The sequence below is a fragment of the Cyclopterus lumpus genome, chromosome 24, assembly GCF_009769545.1.
Source record: "Cyclopterus lumpus isolate fCycLum1 chromosome 24, fCycLum1.pri, whole genome shotgun sequence".
NCBI lineage: Eukaryota > Metazoa > Chordata > Actinopteri > Perciformes > Cyclopteridae > Cyclopterus > Cyclopterus lumpus.
This window is the reverse complement of record NC_046989.1, coordinates 10,052,839-10,074,199: the sequence shown is the minus strand read 5'-3', so window position 1 is coordinate 10,074,199 and position 21,361 is coordinate 10,052,839. Positions and strand designations below refer to the sequence as shown.

General features: G+C 40.4%; 3 protein-coding genes across 4 annotated transcripts; 1 reads left to right on the top strand and 2 right to left on the bottom strand.

Annotated features, from left to right (window-relative positions):
* Positions 1-51: 51 nt before the first annotated feature.
* Positions 52-2,908, bottom strand: atp6v1d (ATPase H+ transporting V1 subunit D). The gene is made up of 9 exons (XM_034527548.1): positions 2,640-2,908; positions 2,047-2,164; positions 1,875-1,954; positions 1,727-1,794; positions 1,588-1,632; positions 1,409-1,512; positions 900-966; positions 726-804; positions 52-601 (listed from the first exon to the last, which is right to left on the bottom strand). Exons 1-9 carry the CDS (start codon positions 2,678-2,680, stop codon positions 457-459), a joined length of 747 nt encoding a protein of 248 aa, XP_034383439.1. The 5' UTR covers positions 2,681-2,908; the 3' UTR covers positions 52-456.
* eif2s1b (eukaryotic translation initiation factor 2, subunit 1 alpha b) lies at positions 2,881-8,773 on the top strand. Its single transcript, XM_034527547.1, has 8 exons — positions 2,881-3,105; positions 4,224-4,466; positions 6,215-6,294; positions 6,494-6,645; positions 6,768-6,874; positions 7,346-7,443; positions 7,639-7,782; positions 8,125-8,773. Exons 2-8 carry the CDS (start codon positions 4,226-4,228, stop codon positions 8,248-8,250), a joined length of 948 nt encoding a protein of 315 aa, XP_034383438.1. The 5' UTR covers positions 2,881-3,105; positions 4,224-4,225; the 3' UTR covers positions 8,251-8,773.
* A 1,573-nt stretch (positions 8,774-10,346) lies between these two features.
* rbm25b (RNA binding motif protein 25b) lies at positions 10,347-21,137 on the bottom strand. 2 transcript variants are annotated; one of them, XM_034527325.1, is made up of 17 exons: positions 21,037-21,137; positions 19,565-19,665; positions 19,086-19,297; positions 18,839-18,896; positions 18,469-18,629; positions 18,113-18,295; positions 17,923-18,006; positions 15,166-15,467; positions 14,540-14,657; positions 14,173-14,262; positions 13,802-13,875; positions 13,529-13,679; positions 12,846-13,317; positions 12,079-12,374; positions 11,637-11,735; positions 11,493-11,540; positions 10,347-11,118 (listed from the first exon to the last, which is right to left on the bottom strand). In XM_034527325.1, exons 2-17 carry the CDS (start codon positions 19,641-19,643, stop codon positions 11,026-11,028), a joined length of 2,520 nt encoding a protein of 839 aa, XP_034383216.1. In that variant the 5' UTR covers positions 19,644-19,665; positions 21,037-21,137; the 3' UTR covers positions 10,347-11,025. The 2 variants fall into 2 exon arrangements, with proteins under 2 accessions (XP_034383216.1, XP_034383214.1); XM_034527323.1 differs by lacking the exon at positions 21,037-21,137 and adding an exon at positions 20,227-20,375.
* Between the last annotated feature and the right edge of the window lie 224 nt (positions 21,138-21,361).

Below are 21,361 nucleotides of genomic sequence, written 5' to 3'. Positions count from 1 at the left end.
AATTGAGTGCAAAATAACTGTTCTAATTTTCACAAGAAATCTAGGCAATGGTTGGATAGTGACAACACATTTATTTGAATGAAGTTTGAGGCTGTGTCGACTTGTTTTACAGCAGGGCCACTTTAGGGTTTTCTGGTTCAATGGTAAACATCCTCGAATGAGGTAACACCAACCTCCACAACTCACACTTTGAAATCTACAACAACCGTAAGCTGAACCGAGTCCCCTGAGGGTGAACAGCCCAGAGTGAGACGACACCTTGGTTCTGTACAGGGATGAAATCTGGAAACACACGGTACCTTCCAGCACTGAAGAAACAGAACAAATCATCACAGACAAGTACACAGAAAACAACTTTCATCATCAGCTGCATGAGAAGACATAGACATGGCCTAAGAGGCACAGAATAAATAGGATATAGTGTGAAGTCGGTGTCTTGTCCGCCTTCAGAGCGCTTCACTCGAACAGCATGTCTTCATCCGTCACCTCCATCAGCATGTTGGTGGGCTCTGCGATGGGACCCAGTTTAGCCAGGCGGGCGGCAATCTCTAATTCTGTCCTTTCCTTGAGCTGCTTCTTCTTCTCTTGGATTTTCTTCAACCTGGCAGAGGAGAAAATAGTTTCAGTGTTATAACAAAAGTATAAAGGTTTTGAACGAATAAGTTGTTTTGAGTTAAATATATTAAGAAAGGGGATTTCTTGGGACTGCTAGAAAGGGTGTTCACCTGTAGAACTCCTCACGTTCTCTCTCATCCAGTTCTGTGATGATGTAGGAGAGGGTGCGCTCGATCCGGGGAATAATCACTGCAAAGTGGGATGAAGATGAGCTTTAACTCAACGTTTTTTGTCCTTAATTATTTGAGAAAAAGGCAACAATTGCATGTTACGTGTGAAGTTACCGTGCTCAATGGCGTTCACACGGCGGTTGGTAATCTTTATGGCTTCATCCAGAGTGACAAAAGATGTCTACAGACAGAAAGTGGGAAACGGGTCGGAATATCTCAATCACACTAACTTGTTTTATACTTATACAGAATTTTGCAGTCATTTTTATGAGTATTTCTAACATTTAATTTCGAGTGATGAAACTAATTTTCAAAAATACTAGTCGTAGCATAATAAACAAAATCTGCTTTGTCGATTTAAAAAAAAGTACTGCAGTGTTGCAATATTATGCAATATAATAATGGAGCACTCTGAAAGAGCAACACACTGTATATTGGATCATTAATATTGATGCATTAACAAGTTTAAAGCGTTTTCATTTTGGTTGGTTGAGGTGAAGGTCATTTTAATAACGTTACGCTGTTTGGTAGTTTATTCTTTATTCCACCATTGTCCATTTCACCAAAGAAGACATACAACTAAGCTGCATTGACCTCAGTATATTTGTAACAGCGCCCCCTACCTGCAAGGAGGCCAACTCCACCAGCAGCTCAACAGCTCTGGCATAGTTCCTCTTCAACCTGGAGAGCTGCTCTCCTCCTCTGGCCAGACCAGTGAGCTCATAACCTGGAAGACACTAGGAGGGTGAGAATGCTCTCATTTACTCTAAACAAAAACTAATATCATCTAAACATGGCTTACTGTCCCCGCCTTCTTGGTAGTGTTCAAAAACTGGAAGGGTGACACCTAAAACAAAGAAAGAAATACATAACTTGTATGAAAAATGAAGCATATAAAGACTTGTTTTACCAACAGTCAATGCTGATATGTTTAGACTAACCTGCCACGTTGTCTTTCTTGGCACGGACTTTCACCTGGGCTTTGTTGACATTCTGGATGATAGTTGCGCTGTGGACAGAATTACAGATGTGAGTTACAGATGTACCTTGACTTAACGCCACATCACAGGATCGTTCTGGAATTTTTACCTGAAGTCTCCAGCTGTAAATTTGGCTTCAGCCAAAGAGAAAGCCGCCTCTCTCATCACCTCTCCCATCTTAGTCTTAGTCTGGGGGAAAGGGAGAATAAATCCTCATTCAGAAAACTATTAAGAGTTAAAGAAACGGATACAAGGAGAACAGTCGATCATTATTGACTGACTTCGATAATTTTGCGGAGGATCTGACGGAAGCGCATGGAGAGGGCATCAGATTTCTTTTTGAGCAGGTTGCGGCCGGTCTGCGCCCCTTTGAGCCGAGCCTTCATAATGGTCAGAACCCTGCAAGCCAAAACAAAACACAACATGTTTTAGTGCTGTGATTGAATCTCACCTATTACATTGCACGTGTACAGGATTCAAATATTTACAGGAGGTTATGTAAAGAAAACACTGCCTGTTACTTTAGCTATCCAGCTATTTCTTTGTGTTTTATTTTATAACCCACTAACATGCAGTCACACATCAGTGATCCTGATTACCCCCCTCAGACAACACAGGGAACTGCGCAGGTTAGACAAAGTTACAGTCTTTACAGTGGGGGGGCAGTAGAGTCAGACGCCTTCTCAGACTGACAGCTCACACTAGGATGATGATAGAAACATCACATGACCAAAAGGACTCTTCCTCTTTTAAACAGTAACCTGGTGAGAAGCTATGCAGAGTCTACCGTAGACACTGTGCGGTAATAAATTAACAAAACAGAATAACATAATCTGGCTATGAGGCTACAGTGGGTTAGCAACTAGCTGCTTACATTCTGGAGGGGAACACGTCGAGCCTTTCTTTTCCAGACATCTTCGCGTCCTTTGGTCGATGATTGTGGATTTCTTTTTGCCGACCTTTTTCCTAAAACAAACACTGAAACCTTAGCCTGTATTCTATTTCAATAAACTAGACACGTAACACAGAAAACCCGTTGTTTTTCGTGCAGGATTTGAAGCCGTGGTCGAGTTCCGATGGTCGTGATCTTGTCTCTCTCTCTCTCTCCGCGACAATCAGCTGGCCTCTGATCATGTGACTGAACCGAACGCGTTCTGCACATGCGCGTGACGATGAGCCGTGACGATCTTTTCCGGGTCGAGAAATTAGCACACCCGTGAATGTGAGCTAGCGGGCCCGAATCGTTCATTGAAAACCCCCCCGAAGGAAATACAATCGGACATTTAAACACGTACAGTACAGAACTTTCACGTGCATAGTTCTGTAACCATATGACACAGGTGAGTTTTATTTTAATAAAAACGTTTTTTACCGGGGAGGGGGGAGCACACGGAGCTGCTAGCTGGATGCCAGCCTCGACAGCGGTACATGTGCCGCATGTGAGTTGTGAACCGGGTTATTAGCCACGAAGCTAACGTGTGTTAAAGTAATTGTCTAACTTGAATTCGCGTCTTCTGGTATTTAACTCCATGATTTTTTTTACGAGTTATAGTCGCTGTTAATTCGCTGCAGTCTTTTCAAAGCGCTCTTATTTCTGTTAATGTTGGCGAACTGAAGTGTTTCTCGTTGGTCTGCGTTGCATCATCCCATTCATAGACTAATAATGTGTAATATAATGGCCCGTTCCCACGACGCCCGCTCATTTAATACCGCTTCATCTTCATGTAGTTGCTTTGGGATTATTTCCCCAATCTTTATTTGGTTATTTGACTTTCTAAAGGGTATAGAAGATAACCACCCAGAAACATAATTAACACTATACCAATAAATGGTTTTGAATATTCAGTCTTTCTCTCGTCTTGTTTACGTTACCGAAGTTATATCATTGAGAGTAAACTAGACTAAATGTTAAAAAACATGGAGTGATCTAGTTTAATCGCATCACAAGTTAAAACTTCAAAAAATGACCATACGTATGAATTAAGGCCTCTCAAAAGATATTCTTCATAACCTTCCCTTAGCTGTTGTTTAGAGTGCATTAATGAATGTTATACGTTATTTAATCTAACCTTCATCTGCCGAGACAAATTCCTTGTATGTGTAACATACTTTGCAATCAACGATTCAGATTCATTGATGACGTTGCAGTGGATTAATGACCTTTGACTTTCAGTTAATGAACAGGATTTTTTTTTTAATTCAACGTTTTTCTTCCATGTCAGTGTTGATGCATTGTTTGCTTTCTGTGGCCTCAGTCGTTCCCAACCGTTATGTCTTATCATGGCCGCTTTTAGAAACGAGGTAAACATTTACATCTAAACAACAAACACTATGGCGTCATTAGGGAGATTTTCCTCAAACTTTAGAAAACTCCCTCCATTGAATATTTTGTTTCAGATCACGATGCCAGCTTCAAACGTTTTACCCCCGTCTCTCCTTTTTGTTTCTATTCTCTCAGCGATGCCGGGGCTCAGCTGTCGATTTTACCAGCACCGGTTCCCAGAGGTGGAGGATGTTGTGATGGTGAATGTGAGGTCCATCGCCGAGATGGGCGCGTACGTCAGCCTCCTCGAGTACAACAACATCGAGGGCATGATCCTCCTGAGCGAGCTGTCACGTCGACGTATCCGCTCCATCAACAAGCTCATCCGCATAGGCCGCAATGAATGCGTGGTCGTCATTCGAGTAGACAAAGAGAAGGGTGAGTGCAGGAAGAGTATTAACCACTAGAGGTAAATGTCAATGGTGCTGTGTGTAGTGTTGGATCTAGGCTCTCGTGTAGCTGCCAGCGCCACAAGTGGCAGGTAAATTGACCCAACCACATGCACACCTTTTAAACTATATACCATCCATCCATCCATTTTCAATACCGCTTATCCTCATTAGGGTCGCGGGGGCGCTGGAGCCTATCCAAGCTGACATAGGGCGAAGGTTAACTGGAAAAAGAGATGCCAACTGTTCCCTCTGTTCTGCAAAACGTCTTTACCTTCGGCCACTAGATTAGTACTTGGTTGGTGTATTATCTTCTCGGTCTCGAAGTAATGACATAATCGATACACGCTTAATCTGCTTTAAATATGTATCGGTTACTTTCCCAAAATCAACACGAATCACTTCTAACGTTGGCATAAATTAGATTTTTAAAGCTTCTTGTAAAGCCTGTTACTCCTGTGATTTCCATCTTCAACAACAGTGGTGAAGAGCACCAGGTTCAAATTCCAGTTTTCATTCAAACAAAATTATGACTGGTTGTGCTCAAATTAATTGGCGCACATAAGGCCCAATTGCCTCCCAAGGTACCATATGGCCAGTTGCCTACCAGCAATGTAGCATTTAAAAGGCAATTTCTTAAAATGGAGCCGTGCTCACTCCAAATAAAACACACCGGGGCTACGTGACCGTAACTGCCAGCAAACCTCACGAGAAAAATGAGGGCAAAACACTACCGCTGATTTGTTTTAATATATTAGAATATTCTCTTGTCTAGCTCAGCTAAAACTCCATATTGGTCAGCACGAGTTTGTGTGGAGAGGCTAAGCCCTGCTCCCGGTATATTTTCGTGTATGGTGAATATTATATTACATATTTATAATCTGTGTGGAATAAATACAGGCTGTGAAATCAGGATCAATTGTCTAGATGTTGTTTTGAGATTAATTAGTCTTATCGACTGCGAAACAATAACGTAACGTTTTAGTGAAAGATGAGTAATAGATGAATGAATGTATTGATAAATCAGTTAACCATATCGGTGCTGATCCAAACAGCCATCTCCTTCTGGACACTTATCTATTGATGTTTGTGCCGATTGGCGGTCAGATTGTATATCAACGTTTTGAAGGGGATAATGGCCAATTAATTTTTTTCCTTCTCAAATTTTAAGGTGTTTGTAACTAACATACTATTAAAACTAAACACATTCTCTAGAATATGTGCATTTAGAGATGTTTCTGGTGGAGCTTCATGTCTGCCTGCTGAGCCCCGTTAATCAGCATAAGTGAATTTTAAATACAAACCAGTTTGTCGTCTTATTTCCATGGATCTGATACTACGCAGCTCCTTTCTCCATGTGCCTGCTCAATAAAACTTTGTGCTGCGCCCCATAGATGTAGTTCAAGTTATGGTTAAAGCTGTATCAAATGTCTTTTTTAATTTATCTATAATATCGTTAGATATTTTATATACACGCACACATGTGAAGCTTTTTTTTTTTTTTTTTTAGATTTGAATGAAGCTTAAAATGTTTGTCGTAAATAAGAATAAGAAAAATATATGATTTTATTGTGGTTATTTAAATTATGCTTTTAAATATCTGCTAGACCACTCCGTAATACAGGTGTATATTACAGGTAATTTGTGTGCGTCGAACAAGAGACAATTTAGAAAATGTTGCTTTCACCTTTTGGAGATCTTAAGTTACGATGCCTCTCTTCTCTGCTTTGTCTTCAGGATACATTGATTTATCAAAAAGAAGAGTTTCACCAGAGGAGGCCATCAAGTGTGAAGATAAATTCACCAAATCCAAAACTGTAAGTAAAGTTTGGCCTCAATTACGATGCTGGTTGCCAACATTTGTGTTCAGCATTGTTAAAAAGTGAATTGTACATATATGCCGATGTTTCATACATTTCTGAATCGCTTTAAAGTCTTTGTTTTCGTTTATCTCTTGTGAACTTTCTGATGTGTCGTAAATCTGTGTTCTCACTGAGCTGATGCGGTTGTTTCTAGGTGTACAGCATCCTGCGGCACGTTGCGGAGGTGCTGGAATACAGTAAGGATGAGCAGCTAGAGAGCTTCTACCAGCGCACCGCCTGGGTGTTCGATGAGAAATACAAGAGGCCCGGATACGGAGCATATGATGTCTTCAAACAGGCTGTATCGTAAGTGGGCGTTTCATGCACGTTGGCGTGAGGCTACTAGTCACTACAATGTCCTCGCTTCATGCAAACAATGTTTAATTTGATGAGGTCAAATCAAATTGTGTTCATCTTGCCTGCACTAGAGATCCTGCCATTCTGGATGGGCTGGACTTAACCGAGGAAGAGAAGAATGTGCTCATTGATAACATCAACAGGCGACTCACTCCACAGGCCGTCAAAATCAGAGCCGGTAACTATGGTTGTAACGATCTGAGAGCTTCACAATCTGATACCGGTTCCATTATTATTATTATTATTATTATCAATTACAATCGCTTTTTAAAGGGATAGCATTATAATAATAAACGGTATTATATACCAAATAAAAAATTTAACTGTATGGTAGTTTATTTTCTTAAATGAAAAATAACTTCAGCTGTGAGCTTAAATACAAAGTATGATTAACAATTTACTGAAGGTGCAAAAAAAACCAGATGGAGTCCTCTTGTCCGTACTCGCACACACAAAGCAGATGTACACAGTATAACAGCCCATTTTTGTATAATGTTTTACGTATATACCGCTACAGCCACACAGGTAACGATATGCTCTGATATACTGATGTTTATTCACATGAATAAAGAACATTAAGTAACACGGTGAAGATGAGACCTATAACTACACTTTTTGTTCATCTAAATTTATTTTCTCCCACCTGCAGACATTGAAGTGGCGTGTTACGGCTATGAGGGCATTGATGCCGTGAAGGAGGCTCTGAGGGCCGGGCTTGGCTGCTCCACGGAGGCCATGCCCATCAAGGTATTATTGCCGCTTCAACCACTCTTAGCCACATATTTGTACACTGGTGCTGAACAGGGACACTTTTTTCACTCTTGTTCTATGCTCTTTAGACTAAACTAAAGCGGCAGGTGACAACGGGTAATGCCCTTCTTTGTTGGCGTAAATGCCACGTGATGCAGTGTTAACGAGACTAACATGGTCGTCTTATGGCAGATCAACCTGATCGCTCCCCCTCGCTACGTGATGACAACGACCACTCTGGAGCGCACCGAGGGCCTGTCTGTCCTCAACCAGGCCATGGTGGCTATCAAGGAGAAGATTGAGGAGAAGAGAGGTGTCTTTAACATCCAGATGGAGGTGAGTGACTTCACTTTCTTTATGCGAAAGCTCTTCCATGAATACAGTTTAACATTTTCTAAAATGTTCGTAACTAGGGTGTACAGGGAGCAATGGTTGCCCTGTTTTTCTTTTTTTTATTAGTTACTTTTCAGATAGTTTTTCATCCCCATTCTTGTCCAGGGCAAACCCTGTATCTTCAGACTAGGTGATTAGTATGAGTATACCTTGTATAACCTTCTCAAATAAAAGTACTTTATTCTTATTTATTTTTACTTCAATTATCTATCAAGAGTGGCCAAAACACTGCCACAAAAGTTCTCGGTTTAGACATGTTACTACTTTTTTATTATTATCTTTCAGCCCAAGGTGGTGACGGACACGGATGAGACGGAGCTCGCCCGGCAGCTGGAGAGGCTAGAGAGAGAGAACGCTGAGGTGGACGGAGATGACGACGCAGAGGAGATGGAGGCTAAAGCCGAGGACTAGTCGGTCCTGGCAGGAAGGCAGTTGGTGAAAGATCTTCAAAGAAGAAATGTGGACAGACCTGGCCACAGTCACCCAGTCCAACAGATGTTAACTTTCACATTGCAAACATTAACTGGCGTTAATAGTTCATTGGCAAATGGTTTGTTCTCTCGCAAGGTTCGTTTCAGAAGATGGTTACACAAAAAGCTGTCTTTCTGTGCAGATATTGAAGGGAAGGTAAATTACAAATTAAACGACAATATAATTTCTTTTTAATTGCATCGATTTGAAAAATAACTCTAAAATATCAAAAGCTGTTTACGAGCCTTCACTTGCCTCTTGCTCAATAGCCCAGTGTCTTCAGTATGCACGGCGCTTCATCTGGCGGGTCACTGGATGCATTCGATTTAAAGGGGAAGTGCATCGGCTCGTCGGTTGTGAAAGTGTGCTTTTTTTTTCTTCCAGTTAGAGGGTTTTTACTGTCAAGACCTGCTCTTGTTCAGCTCACATGGCATCAATAAAGTTCTGGAAGTTTTGATCTTAATGTGTCTTTGTCAGCTGCTGTGAGACGATTGAATGAACTGGCACACAACTGTACCTTTTTTAATTTTTAAGGATTGTGTTCCTTTTGTATGCCCTCGATGGACTGGCGGCCTGTCCAGGGTGTCCCCTGCCTTCGCCCTATGTCAGCTGGGATAGGCTCCAGCGCCCCCGCGACCCTAATGAGGATAAGCGGTATTGAAAATGGATGGATGGATGTTCCTTTTGTAATTAACATGTATTTCAGCACTAAACAATAAGGCTCTCCCACTACAGACCTTGGAAGAAAGAGCTTGTGACCGGCTAGCCCTCTGTCTTTTTTGGTTAAATTAAAGGACAAACGGTAGGATATAAAGAAACTTGTTACACCACAAAATTGTAAAAGTTTTATAAGCAGGTGTGTGTGTATAAAACTTGCATAATATTTATTAAAATAAACCACAAAAAAAGAATATTTGCTAGTCATAGAAAGTCGCAGTATACATGCCAAAAAAGTCAGTCTAATGTCATTAATAGTATGGCATGACACAATTTGTCATATTGTAGTATAGTATGTCCACAAAAGTAAAAACAAGATCCAAAAAGTTTTTATGCCATAGTATCGCATGTTACAAAATGAGTTACTCCGTGTCATCTCTACCCATTTCCTGTCACTCCAGCTGCTCTAATAAAGGGAAAAAATCTCCAAAAGATAATCTCAATGAAATTAAACTTTGTAGGTCAAAAAGGTCATTGCATAGTACTGTATGTCATGAAAATGTCCAACAAAGTCGTAGTATTGTATGGCATGAAAATTTCATGCAGTCATAAAAAATAATAGTATGGAATCAAAAATGACAAAAGGTCATAAATGGCATAACGATGTGTCCTAAGGAAACCTGCAGCTTTTATAGTTCTAGAGAACTTCTTGGTTCTCATTAACGGGTCTAATGAGCGGTGGAGCAGGAACGACTCACGGAGGTTTAAGGCCGTTTTCTTCTTTAGCTCATGACGCCCTGTTGGAGGAAACGAGGCCTGTGCACGTGCCAAGCGCCACAACGATTGATATATGTAAAACAGAACCAGGTGTACATGCATCTTCATAACAACACTAAGTATTTGTTACATTAAGTATTTTTACAGTTCAGCCTTGAATCTACGCACCTACACAATTACTTGATTCACGCAAACTTCAGCGTACAACCGCCAAGAACAATCAGATAAAAAAAAAAAAAATACAATACCTTGGAAAATGGCATATAGGACTTTTTAAATGCTCTTTAAGGGCTTTCATTGTCACTAAATTGATGTATCAACTTGTAGCACCCTTTAAGACCCAATGGATATCCTGGGTTAATACATTTTGTCAAAACTGAACTTTGTCACATGACTGTGGCAAACTCAAACTATAGAGCAGTGACTTGTGAAATAAACTATGTGGGTAGTGAACAAAAATCCATTGGTGCTTCACAAACTGTTATAAAAAATCAATTTTATTCAAATGTTCACAATACAAAAACAAATGGAGATCATCTTCACAACTTCATATCATTTTTCCCCCGTTCTTAGCTCCTTTTCTAATAGTGTGTGTGTGTGTGTGCTTTTACAGCTGCGGGGATGACCTCATCCACTATTTATTCTGTGGGTCTCGTCAGTGGACGCATGTCAAATGATAACCAGGTGCCTTTTGAAGTGATCTACTTGCCAACAAATGAATCAGTAATGTGAAAAGGAAAAATGAGAGAGATCTGAATCAATGAACTAAAAAAAAATAATTAATTGGAGTCATGTCCAATACCCAAAATAAATTATCCTGTAAAAAAAAAAACGACATCACATCCTTGTTGTAGTTATGTATTCGCTGAAGTCTAATTTATAAAAGAAACATACTTTTGAGACTTTGATTGCGTGTAACAATCCTACAGATGACTCATCCCAAAAAGTGTGTTGGCATCTATTCAAATAAAATTATAGGCCCAAGAGACCTTATCTGGCAACGCTACAACGGTCCTGGGTGCCAGTCAACAGTTTCGTCTGAGAATTATTTCATCATAGTCAAATAATTACGTACTGTTTATACACAAAAACTCACCGACAGTCAGCACCTGCAAACAGAGAGCGGAGGAAAATAAACCTGAACAACCGGTGCTAATGTGAGAATGAGCAGAATCTGCAGTTACAGTCTGGACACGTCACTTTTTTGGTGGCGACATAGTTGCGCTACACTATTATACACAATGTATGAAAAGAAAAAAATTGATCATTCAGTGATTTTGCTTATTTCGCCAGTCCTATCTTCTTAGCTTCGGTTTCATAAATGAGTAACCTCCACATCTTCACGATGAAGACTTCCGCCTCTTCATCAAGAACCTTAAGCAGAAGACAAAAGGAAAATGTACAGAGTTATACATGAAGAAGAAAGGAGGGACCTTTGTCACATCTCTCTCATTATCTTACATACTATCGAGGCATTTGGTCAGAAATATCATAATATGGGATTTTCTAAATGTTTTGGTGCCTAAAGCTTAAGACAAGTTGGATTTAAGACTTCAATGCCAGGTCTCCTTCTCCCTCATTGGACTTTCTCAGTCACATTTTAAAATGCAACGTAAGAAAACAATACAATCTTTCTTCCAGTGTTTTAGGAGTTTTGAAAGATGTAATGCTAATTAAGGCCTTCTATTTAGATGAATGAATTCAATGCCTTGAGTGTAAGGGGCTTACTCATCCGTTACATTACTCACCATAGCGACATCATCCAAGATACTCTGTGGCACACTGTGAGCCATCACCTGGGAAAGACCAAACATCAGGATTAGTTCATGCATGTTTCACTTCTCCGCAAAGTGCGAATGAAGTCACCTGCACAGACATTACATGAGAAATACCTTGGAGCAGACGAAGTCCACCAACGTCGCCTCTTCCTCGCCAATGTACTCGATAATCTTTTTATTGATCCAGGGTCGAACGCGTTTTTCCATTAACGTCTAAACAGGACAAGAGATGAAGGCACAGGGTTGTTTTTAGAAGTGGTGTTAACGTCTAGTTCTATTTTGACTTACAGAATGTAACTGAGAAAATCAAGAGGGAGAAAGGTTCAAATCCTGCCGACCTCTCCTGCAACAGGTTTTGTAAAGAATTTGAAAAGCCACTCAGGAGGACATAGGTTATAGTGCCAAGTATGTTAATACAATCATCATGGTAGGTATTAAACTGCTCCAATACAGACATAATGCTTCTCCAATGTTGTCAAAGATAACGTGTCTGCTTAAAAATAAACTGGTTAAAAACACATGTTGAATGAAATCCACATTGTCCTTCGCTGCTCACCGTATCAACCATGGACCAGTCCAGAGGGTATGTGAACAACTCAGGCTTTGCTGTGGGAATTTTTTCTATCAGGGTCTTGATGTGTTCACGTTTCTCCTCTGTGTTGTCCCCTTTTATGCTGGAGAGCCCGGCCCCGTCCACCCCGAGGCTCTTGTCATCATCGTAATCCAGGGGCACCAGCTTCCGCTTGCGAGGCTGTTCGTCAGCCTCTTCGTCATCAAACTTGTCGAAGACGCTGTCCCCGGGCAACTTCTTCCTCTTACCTACGTTGGGTTGACTGGGGCTTCCTGAGGCACCTGGAAAGTATGAGGAGCTTCATGAATACAGTTTTACAATTGATGAAGTTCAATCAAAGTTTTCTCTGACTAACAAAATGTACTTTTCACAATACAATTAATCTAGCAATATTATGGTAGTTTAACGTCACATTTTCGGAAGTGTACCATTGCTGTTTACAGCGTAACGACTGACAAGAATTCTCAATAAAAGTCCTGTGAATAGGGCTGGAACAGGCATATTGATTAATCTACCAGTTATTTTCTTGATTATTCAATTCATCTTAATTTTGTCTATAAATAAGTAAAGAATATCCGTTGTAATTTACGTCAAACTCCTTATTTTGCAAATCATTACAACGTTATTAAATAGACAAAAGCAGCAAATACCCACATTTAAGAAGCTTAAACGTGTGATTGTTTGGCAGTGACTAACTTTAGCGCTCCATGCCTGTCCATGTTACAATGAGAACACATTTATTTTAGACTCACCCAGTTTGAGACTGAGACCAATCTTTGGCCGGTGTTCCTCCTGCGGCAGGGCCTCAGGGGGCGAGTTCTCGTGGGGGATGATGATGCCGCAGGGCGACTCGTCCCCGGGTGTGTTGGGGGACGCGCCGCCACTGGCTGACGACACTGATGGCGCTGCTGTGATTGGACGCATTGTAGGCTTCAAGCAAGGTTTTGTGTCAGGGTTATCTTCATCATTGTCACAATCGTCTTCCTCTCCCTCCTCAACCTCGTCCTCTGAGGGGGCGGGCCGTGACCGAGGTTCTGGTCTGTCCTGTTCCTGTCTCCGGTCTCGGTGGTCTCTTGAACCCCTGTGGCGTTCCCGTTCCCGTTCCCGTTCCTCCTTGATTTTTGGCTCTGGTTCAGGCTCAGGCTCCGGCTCTGGCTCTGGCTCTGGCTCTGGCTCTGGGATGATAGGGGGTCGTCTCAGACGCTCCTCCTCTTCCTCTTCCATCTAGACCAATAAGAGGCAGATATGCAGAAGATTAACACCCAATCAGTGTTTTAAAGAAAAGAAGGTCAACAGACAATGAAAGCTGGAAACCCCAGATGTGCAGAGAGACTCTGATGAAAAAGTGACCTTCACAAAGACAACAGAAAGCATGCATACTCACTACAAATTTACAGGCAAACACACAGCCATTATTAATATAAAGGAAGCCTACCCTGCGTAGCTCTGCGTCTGGGTTTGGATGTCCCTCGTCTAACAGCCTCTGTCTGATCTCCTCCAGCTCCTCCTTCTCCCTCTTCCTGTCACGCTCGTCTGCCTCCATCTCCTTCTCTCGGTCTCTGAGACGTTTCTGCAGCGCACTGCCCCTAGGGGTCGCATAAAAAATAACAGCCTTCAGAACAACAGCCATAGCTGTAGTATTGAATCTGCAACTACAAGTCAGATCTTTTTTTACATGTTAAGGAGCTTATTTTTGTATGTTGCTCACCTATAGTACTTGGGGTCATCTCTGTCATCATCATAGTCTTCAAGGAACTCTTTCAACCGTTTGCCCTCTTTCACCTAAAGAAACACAGGACCACACTATTTCTCAAGGATAATAAATATTCATTTTTTTAAATGCCAACGAGCCGACATCGACACTAATAACTCATAGAATCATGACAGCCAAGACAAAGTAGTTGTAACTTAAAGTTTAAACTCAAATTTGTAGTGCAATTAACAGTGATTAATTAAAGAAAGGTTTACGGTAAACAGAGGACATTTTCTGGCTTAAATGAGGACAATGTGTACAGCAAGCATTGAAAGTAGGATTAAGATACCTCTATGAACATCACTGGTCATTCAATATGCTCTCACCATTTCTCGTCTGCGCTCATCTTCCCTCTCAGCCTCCTTGGAGTAATCTCGTGCCTTCTTCCTCTCCCTTAGCTCCCAGTTTTTTAGACGCTGTCATCACAATAGTATCAGGTCACAATCATGTTCAATCACATTAAGCAAAACAAGTAATACACACTATGTTCTTTTAATTTGCCCCTGTGATAAAGAAACCCTTGAAAGTGATGCCAAAATATTTCAGGGTTGTCTCATTTGGGCAGTACTGCATTAAATATACAATTTCATTTGTTATCTTGGGGTTCTCAAAAATGGTATACATGGACATTTAGAAACGTATGATCTAGGAGCAGTGATTTGTGACCTAGGTAACCGTTTCAACCTTCCCTACCTCCTGATAAGCCGCTTCCTTGTCTCTGAGTTTTCTTTCCAGCTTCCGGCGTTCATATGCTTCCTCTTCATCTTCTTGGTCTCGTTTCTTATCTCTGTCTCGGTCTCGACTGACCTCCCTTTAAAAACAGAAAAGAGGTTAAGAATATGTTATCCTCAAATCTTGAATTGGAAGCAATATACATGCATGGTCTATATACAGTATGCCCACATGGTTCTAAGAAGAGGTTAAATCAATCAATGTGAAAACACATGTGTTACTGTGTAAAGTCTATTAGCAGCTATGGGAAGTTTTCACTGAATCTACAACTTTAAGTCTCTATATACTGTACGACTTGATTCATTTTGTTGTAAATTCAAACAGTGGTCCAAAAACAATTGCATTAAAATCATGTCAACACGTGGCCAAAACCAGGACAAATGGCTCAGCTTGCATATTTTCTTGCCAGTTGGACCGTAGTGCTAAGATTCTGGCTTGCCTCTAAATTAGTAGTGTGCAGTCGGCCATAAGACTGCAGCCAAAACATTATTTAGACACTGACTATATGTTGTTTTCTGTTAATCAGTTGACCGTACAGCTCTGATGTACTTGATTTAACTTGTGATAAGAGTTATTTTCCCCTTCACCTGGAACGGATGTGTTCGGGGCTCCTTTCACGACTTCGCTCCCGCTCCCGCTCTCGCTCTCGGTCTCGGTCCCAGTCTCTATCTCTGTCTCTGTCTCTTTCTCTCGTCCTGCGGTCCCGCTCTTTGTCTTTGTCTTTGTCTTTGTCTCTGTCCCGTTCGCGCTCCCTTTCCCTCTCTCGCTCCTTCTCCTTGTCGCGGTCCCGCCGTTCTCTTTCCCGCTCACGTTCTTTTTCCCGGTCCCTCCGTTCCCGCTCAAACTCCAGCCGCTCCTTCTCCCTCTTGTCCTTCTCTTCTTCTAGTTTCTGCAGAGCAAAACACATACAGGTTCATTCGATGCCACACACGATCCAGTGAGTCTTTGTCAAGTTTCTACTGTGCACAAATCAAGTGGTTTCCAGATGTTGAAAGGTTTCATTCTGGAACATGCCGTATACTAATCAGTGCAAAGCTTTTAAGAGAAGCTGGAATCCTAACTCGGAAAATCTGGAACTGATCAAAGGTTTCTCCTCACAGACAGCTCCATCATCCTAAAGCAATGCAGACGACTTTGCTGCTTCAAACTTGCAGTGTAAGTTTACAGTGTACTGTTCATCAAGAATGTAACTGGAAACCACTTCAAATGGTCAAAAAGATCTGTGGAACATGTTCAACTCGAGGCATTCATAACGAGAAAAAGGCGCCGCAAAAGACAATGCTTCTTCTCTCCTTAAGAGTCTTCCTCTCGGAACAAGGTAAACAAAAACAGAAAACAGGCGTCAGTCGTTTGTTGAACTAGTTGTTTGTGACTTACAGGTGTTGAACTATGGATTCAGCCATTCGCTGCCCCTACAAGCCTTTTAAGTTAGGCCTGGGAGGAAAGCAGGTCACACGGTATACAAGGGGAAAGCGTTATGGGATTCTGTCTTGCTTAAGAATCATCAAAACTAACAACCTTTACTTCAATGGGTAATATGGCATTTGGTAATCAAGAAATGAACATCAGTTATTTCTGTACAGATAAATGAAATTGTAGAAGCAGTCTTACCCCTGCAGAAGTCTTCAGCAGCTCCTCACAACTCATTTCAAACAACAGACATACATGCATCCCAATTCTGCGTTTTTGGGCATTACACTCAAGGCTATAAATGTAATTTGTATATAAATGTTTTTGAAAAGTTGATGCAGAATTAGAGTATTCAATACAAAGAAACAAAATACTAAGCTTGGAGAACCATTTCCATTACTTTCAGGGCATGTAAAGTACGGACAGTGCAACAGTAGAAATTAACTAAAATTTCTTAACTGCATCACAGTCATATGCAGCCACACAGACAGTCAGCTGGTATTCTGCAAGACACAGACTTATCTAAAAGCCTTGGATGTAACGCCCAATAACTCAAGAGGAGGACATTTATGACACGAGAAAGAAGATGAGGCCTCAGCAATCATTTTAGAACTTTATTATCTCAGGTTAAGTATTATTACTTATGTGCTTTAACTCAAGCACAAATTGTGTCAGATGTTCAATTCTGCAACTGTTTTGAGTGTTTTACTTACCTCTGTAGAGTGTCTACCAGGGATTGCTTAATAAATGCAGTCTATCAGACAGTGAAGATCTTATTCTTTTTACAGCAGCTGTTTTTGCTGCTTTTAATGTAATTTTCAAAAGCCAAAGCAATGAATTGGAAAAGGGAAAAAGAAAAAAATATTGTCAACTTCAACATGGTCAAATCCTCTATGTGAAGTTCTGCTTTTTTATTTGTTGGAGTTTAATCTTCTGACCTGGTTGCAAGACTTTTTCTGAGATAACAGAAAGCATAGATTGTTAATAGTGCATCTTGTACAGTTTTTAAATATATACATTAACTCACTGATCTATCTGAAAGAAAAGAAAAATAAAGCACAGAGAGTAAGACGAAGAGCAAGAGATGGAGGAGAGAAGTCACGCACACATACAGAGAGCACATACCTTGTCAGTCTTCAGATCAGCGTGCTGCTGTGGAGAGGGCGCCCCCCACACTAACATAATAAAGGCTACAGCCAAAGTCACTGCAGTGGTTATTGACACGAGTCCTTGTTCTTCAACATGAACACCATTAAGACAAACCATAATTAACAGAGGACTCGTACAGGTTCACCGACTCAAGCACCACCAGTGATGTAACAAAAGGTTGGAAGGAACTTTTGTATTGTCAAATGGTTGGCTGAATAAAGATCATCTAAAACCCTGACCAAAACACACAAAAGTGCAGTTCAGTTGCCCCTATGCAAGTCCTCAAAAGGGGGACGCCCAATATAAGTATATAGTAAATAAAGACTGATACTTACATCCTATCCTCGCAACTTTTTCCAAAGCTCTGAGATTCATCTTGCTTTAGTCACCATATGATCACTATCATAATGGTGGGGTTTAATGAATAGATTAGCTTTTAAGTAACTTTACATCGTCTCCATGCATTTTTGTGTGATGAATGAAGAATGGATTTATAATAGTCACACCTATAGTTTCACTACGCTGGTCACAGGTGTCAAATCTGCCTTTTTTGTGGTGTTTGAACATTTAACATGAAACATTTCATATAATATGGGCGAAATTAAGATGTTTGGTGGTATAAATTTGTAGGAATGCCAATTTGTAGCGTAGTATGCATGTTATTGAGATCAAAAAAAGCTTTGTAAATGTGTCGACTAAATGTGCAAGCTCTAGGAGTGAACTATGTGAGCAGCTGCTGTCCAAAACCTGTAATGTCAACTACAAGATCAAAGGAGCCACTTTACCTTGTGAGTATCTCGAAATTTACTAATTTCTCTGGAAATCAGGTCTCTCTTGTCGTCCTCCATATCAATAGTGTTAAGGTCGTCCTAAAGAAAGGAAAACCAAATCAAACAATAAATTAACACTTTTACATTTTAAGTTCCAAAAGAAGAACAGTACAAGTCAGAGAGGAGTAAACAAAAGTTGCTATACCTCTTCTTTTTTCTCCCTTTTCCTCTTCCGTCGCTGGGAGTCCTCATCCTGTGAAGGCGCGTTGAGTTCTGCAGCATATTCCCTCATCAATCCATCGATAGCACCTTTAATAATCTGATCTTTCTTTTGTGTCTCCTCGTCTAGAACATCTTCCTCATCATCTCCATCTTCAGCCTTCTTATTCTGCCAGTACAGAAAAACATCCCAGTTCAGTTTCACTTTTATAAATAATTATTAATTGGAATCTCATAACAAATTTAAAGATGTGGGCAGCGATATCGAGATCTGGAAAAAGCCTTAGGGAATTAATAAAGGCACGCTAATAAACCTCATCCACAGAGAATTCTAAATTATACCCCATTCGTTGTCTTTTTCTTGGCCTTCCACTCGTCCAGCTGAGCTTTAGTCTTGGCATCCACCTTTACCAACAGACTTTTTTCTCCAATCTGCAGGTCATGAAGCAGCCGCAGGGATCGCAATGTGGACTCTGGCTCCTTGTACTCACAAAACCCAAAGGCTGCAAGAGATATTGAAATGGCAATAGATATGACAACAGGTTCATCTATGGTCATGAATGGTTTGATGGGATGACAAATATAAATTATTGTGTCATTTCTGGTTGGTTTTACATGAAATAATTGTGAATTTAGAGCTGATCACCCAAATTAGCCATAGATTAAAGTATATCCTGATGTAATGAAACTTGATGTATGTATTATGAATTACCTTGAAGCTTGCCAGAGGCTCCTTGGACTCTCTTCCAGCTCAGAACAATTCCACATTTCTATATTATAAGCACAGATGGAGGAAGAGTTCAAAACTCAGGTAGAAGTGAATAAAAACAAAAATGACACGGCACATGATGCAGTTTCAGCAGGTTGCCCACACACAATTATGTAATCAAATTCCATGATATTAATAGTTCCATGCTCAGAAGATTTGTAATATTTGTAAATCCTTTCCTGTTCCTTACCGCGAGCAGTTGTCTGATCAGCATGTCTGAAGCTTTCTCTGATATGTTCCCCACAAACACTGTGGTAGTAGGGCCACTGTTCTCATTGGTGTCTCTGATTCTCAGAATTTCCTTTTTATGGATTGCTGGCTTACTGATCATTTGCATAGAAGGCATCATTACTGCAGAAGTGGGGGTCATGATGCCGACATGAACTGGAATCATTGGCGTTCCTACAAGAGACAAAGTAAATGTCCATCAACTTGTATATTTAAATTGTACAACAACAAAGTCGTCTGCAATTAAATATGTTGCGTGAACGTAGCAATATCTGTAGTTTATTGAAACTACCAACACTGAAGGCCTCTAGCTATATGATCTGAGAGGTTGAAGGCTGCAAGTGTCGCTTCTAAAACTAGTACGTTTCACAATGTGTTCAACCCTGCAGTAGATAAAGTGAAAGAGGCTATACATGTATGGTGGCACATGTGGTTGCTTACCTGAGGGGAAGCCAGCAAACTGAGGGGGCATCCCAGGAGGTGGCAACAGCGGCCGGTTTAAATGAGGGGGGAAGGACATTCTGGGTGTGATTCAGACCAACCTGAAGGAACATTAATTCCCATTAGCAGTCTACATATATCGATACATTATTTGTTAAACTCCCACTTGAATTAAGTCATCAAAACTATATGAAGCCAGCATAAACAAATACGGTTAAAACAATAACACGCGTGTTGTCTTCTTTTCGTTAAAGAACACCAAGGAAACACTGCCATGTTGAGTCGGAAACATTAGCTAGATGAGCATACAAATCTAAAATCGATTTAGGACTTTTGATATCCAACTGTAGCGCTACTTGGAGTAAGCTTTAACTTAAGGTTCGCTAACTAAATAGCATTAAGCCCCAACGTTTATTTATTGTGACTTTGTTCAAGCAAGACATATTGTGTTTTAACTTAATAACTCAACCCTTATTTAAATTACGAAAACAACTAGCTAACAGTTTAGCTGAAACTAGCATTAAGCACGCTACCGTACCCGGCACAACTAAGCTAAGCTAAACTCATATTAGGCAGAGCTGGTGTTACCTAACAAGCAAAACTCACTTTAGCGGGCTCAATGTGGGCTCAGAATAAAAGTGAACATGCACATATATACATACCCAAAACTAGGTGGCGTACGAAGGGATAAAAACAGATTTTTACAAGGTTATTAATTAGGAAAGTATCTGTAACGTCCCGAATGTTGGATTAGCACGCTAGCTAGTCGCGGGCCTTCAAAAACATTGACGCACGCGCCCTGAGTCGCAGAGTACAAGCGCGCTTGTTTCGTTCATCGGGACTGGCAGGTGGACGGGGCTAGTAAATGAGTATTACTACCTATAAAAATAAAAACACCACAATTAATGTGCATTATAATATTGTTGGTAATACTAGTTATAGTGATGATAATAATAGTAATAATAATTATTATTATTACTATTATTATCATAATAATAATAATAATTATTATTATTATTATAACAATGTATGTTATTAATTAATGTAATTAATATGCTATTAATAAGTTACTTAATGAATTATTGTATAACACTTCCTCCAAAACATGTTGCAATTTCAAGCTTTCCGTTTCACTTTTAAACCCCTTAAAAGTATCCCTTGTTCGATCAGGTGAGTTATCCGGAACAGCGGATAAACGCCAAACATATCATGGATACTAAGTGTGTCATCTGAGTGCAAGAATGCACATATTACTTATTGATTATTGATTAAAAGCCTGAGTCCTTCAAAAACATATTTCACCTTCTAAATTAGAATTTAGCCGGTTTTATTAGCCTTGCTGGACGCTTTGATAATATATATGTGAGGCATTTTAATGAATCATGTGAATTATCACATCATCGGATCACATAGCGCTGTAAGGTATTTATTGTATATCATCACTCTCAAAGAACGTTAAAGCGGTTGGTTACCATGGTGTTTTTGTTGTAGGTAGCTCTGTGACAGCAGCTGGCCTGCGATGGCTGCGCCTGACAAGCCGTGACGTCACTTTAGGCGGTTTTTTTTTCATGGAAAGTGCTAGAAGAAACGAAGCACACCCTCCTGGTTTAAAATATTCCTCCATCAGATTAAAAAGATCCTCACTCTTTGCAATAAAATAAACGATGTACTCGTGATTGTGATTGAATATATATATTAGGTTGGTGCATATATGTTTGCCTTGATAGTGTGAGACGACAGCTATAAAGACGAGTCGTCACTAAAATGTTGGTATATTCAGTATCCATCTAGTTCTTT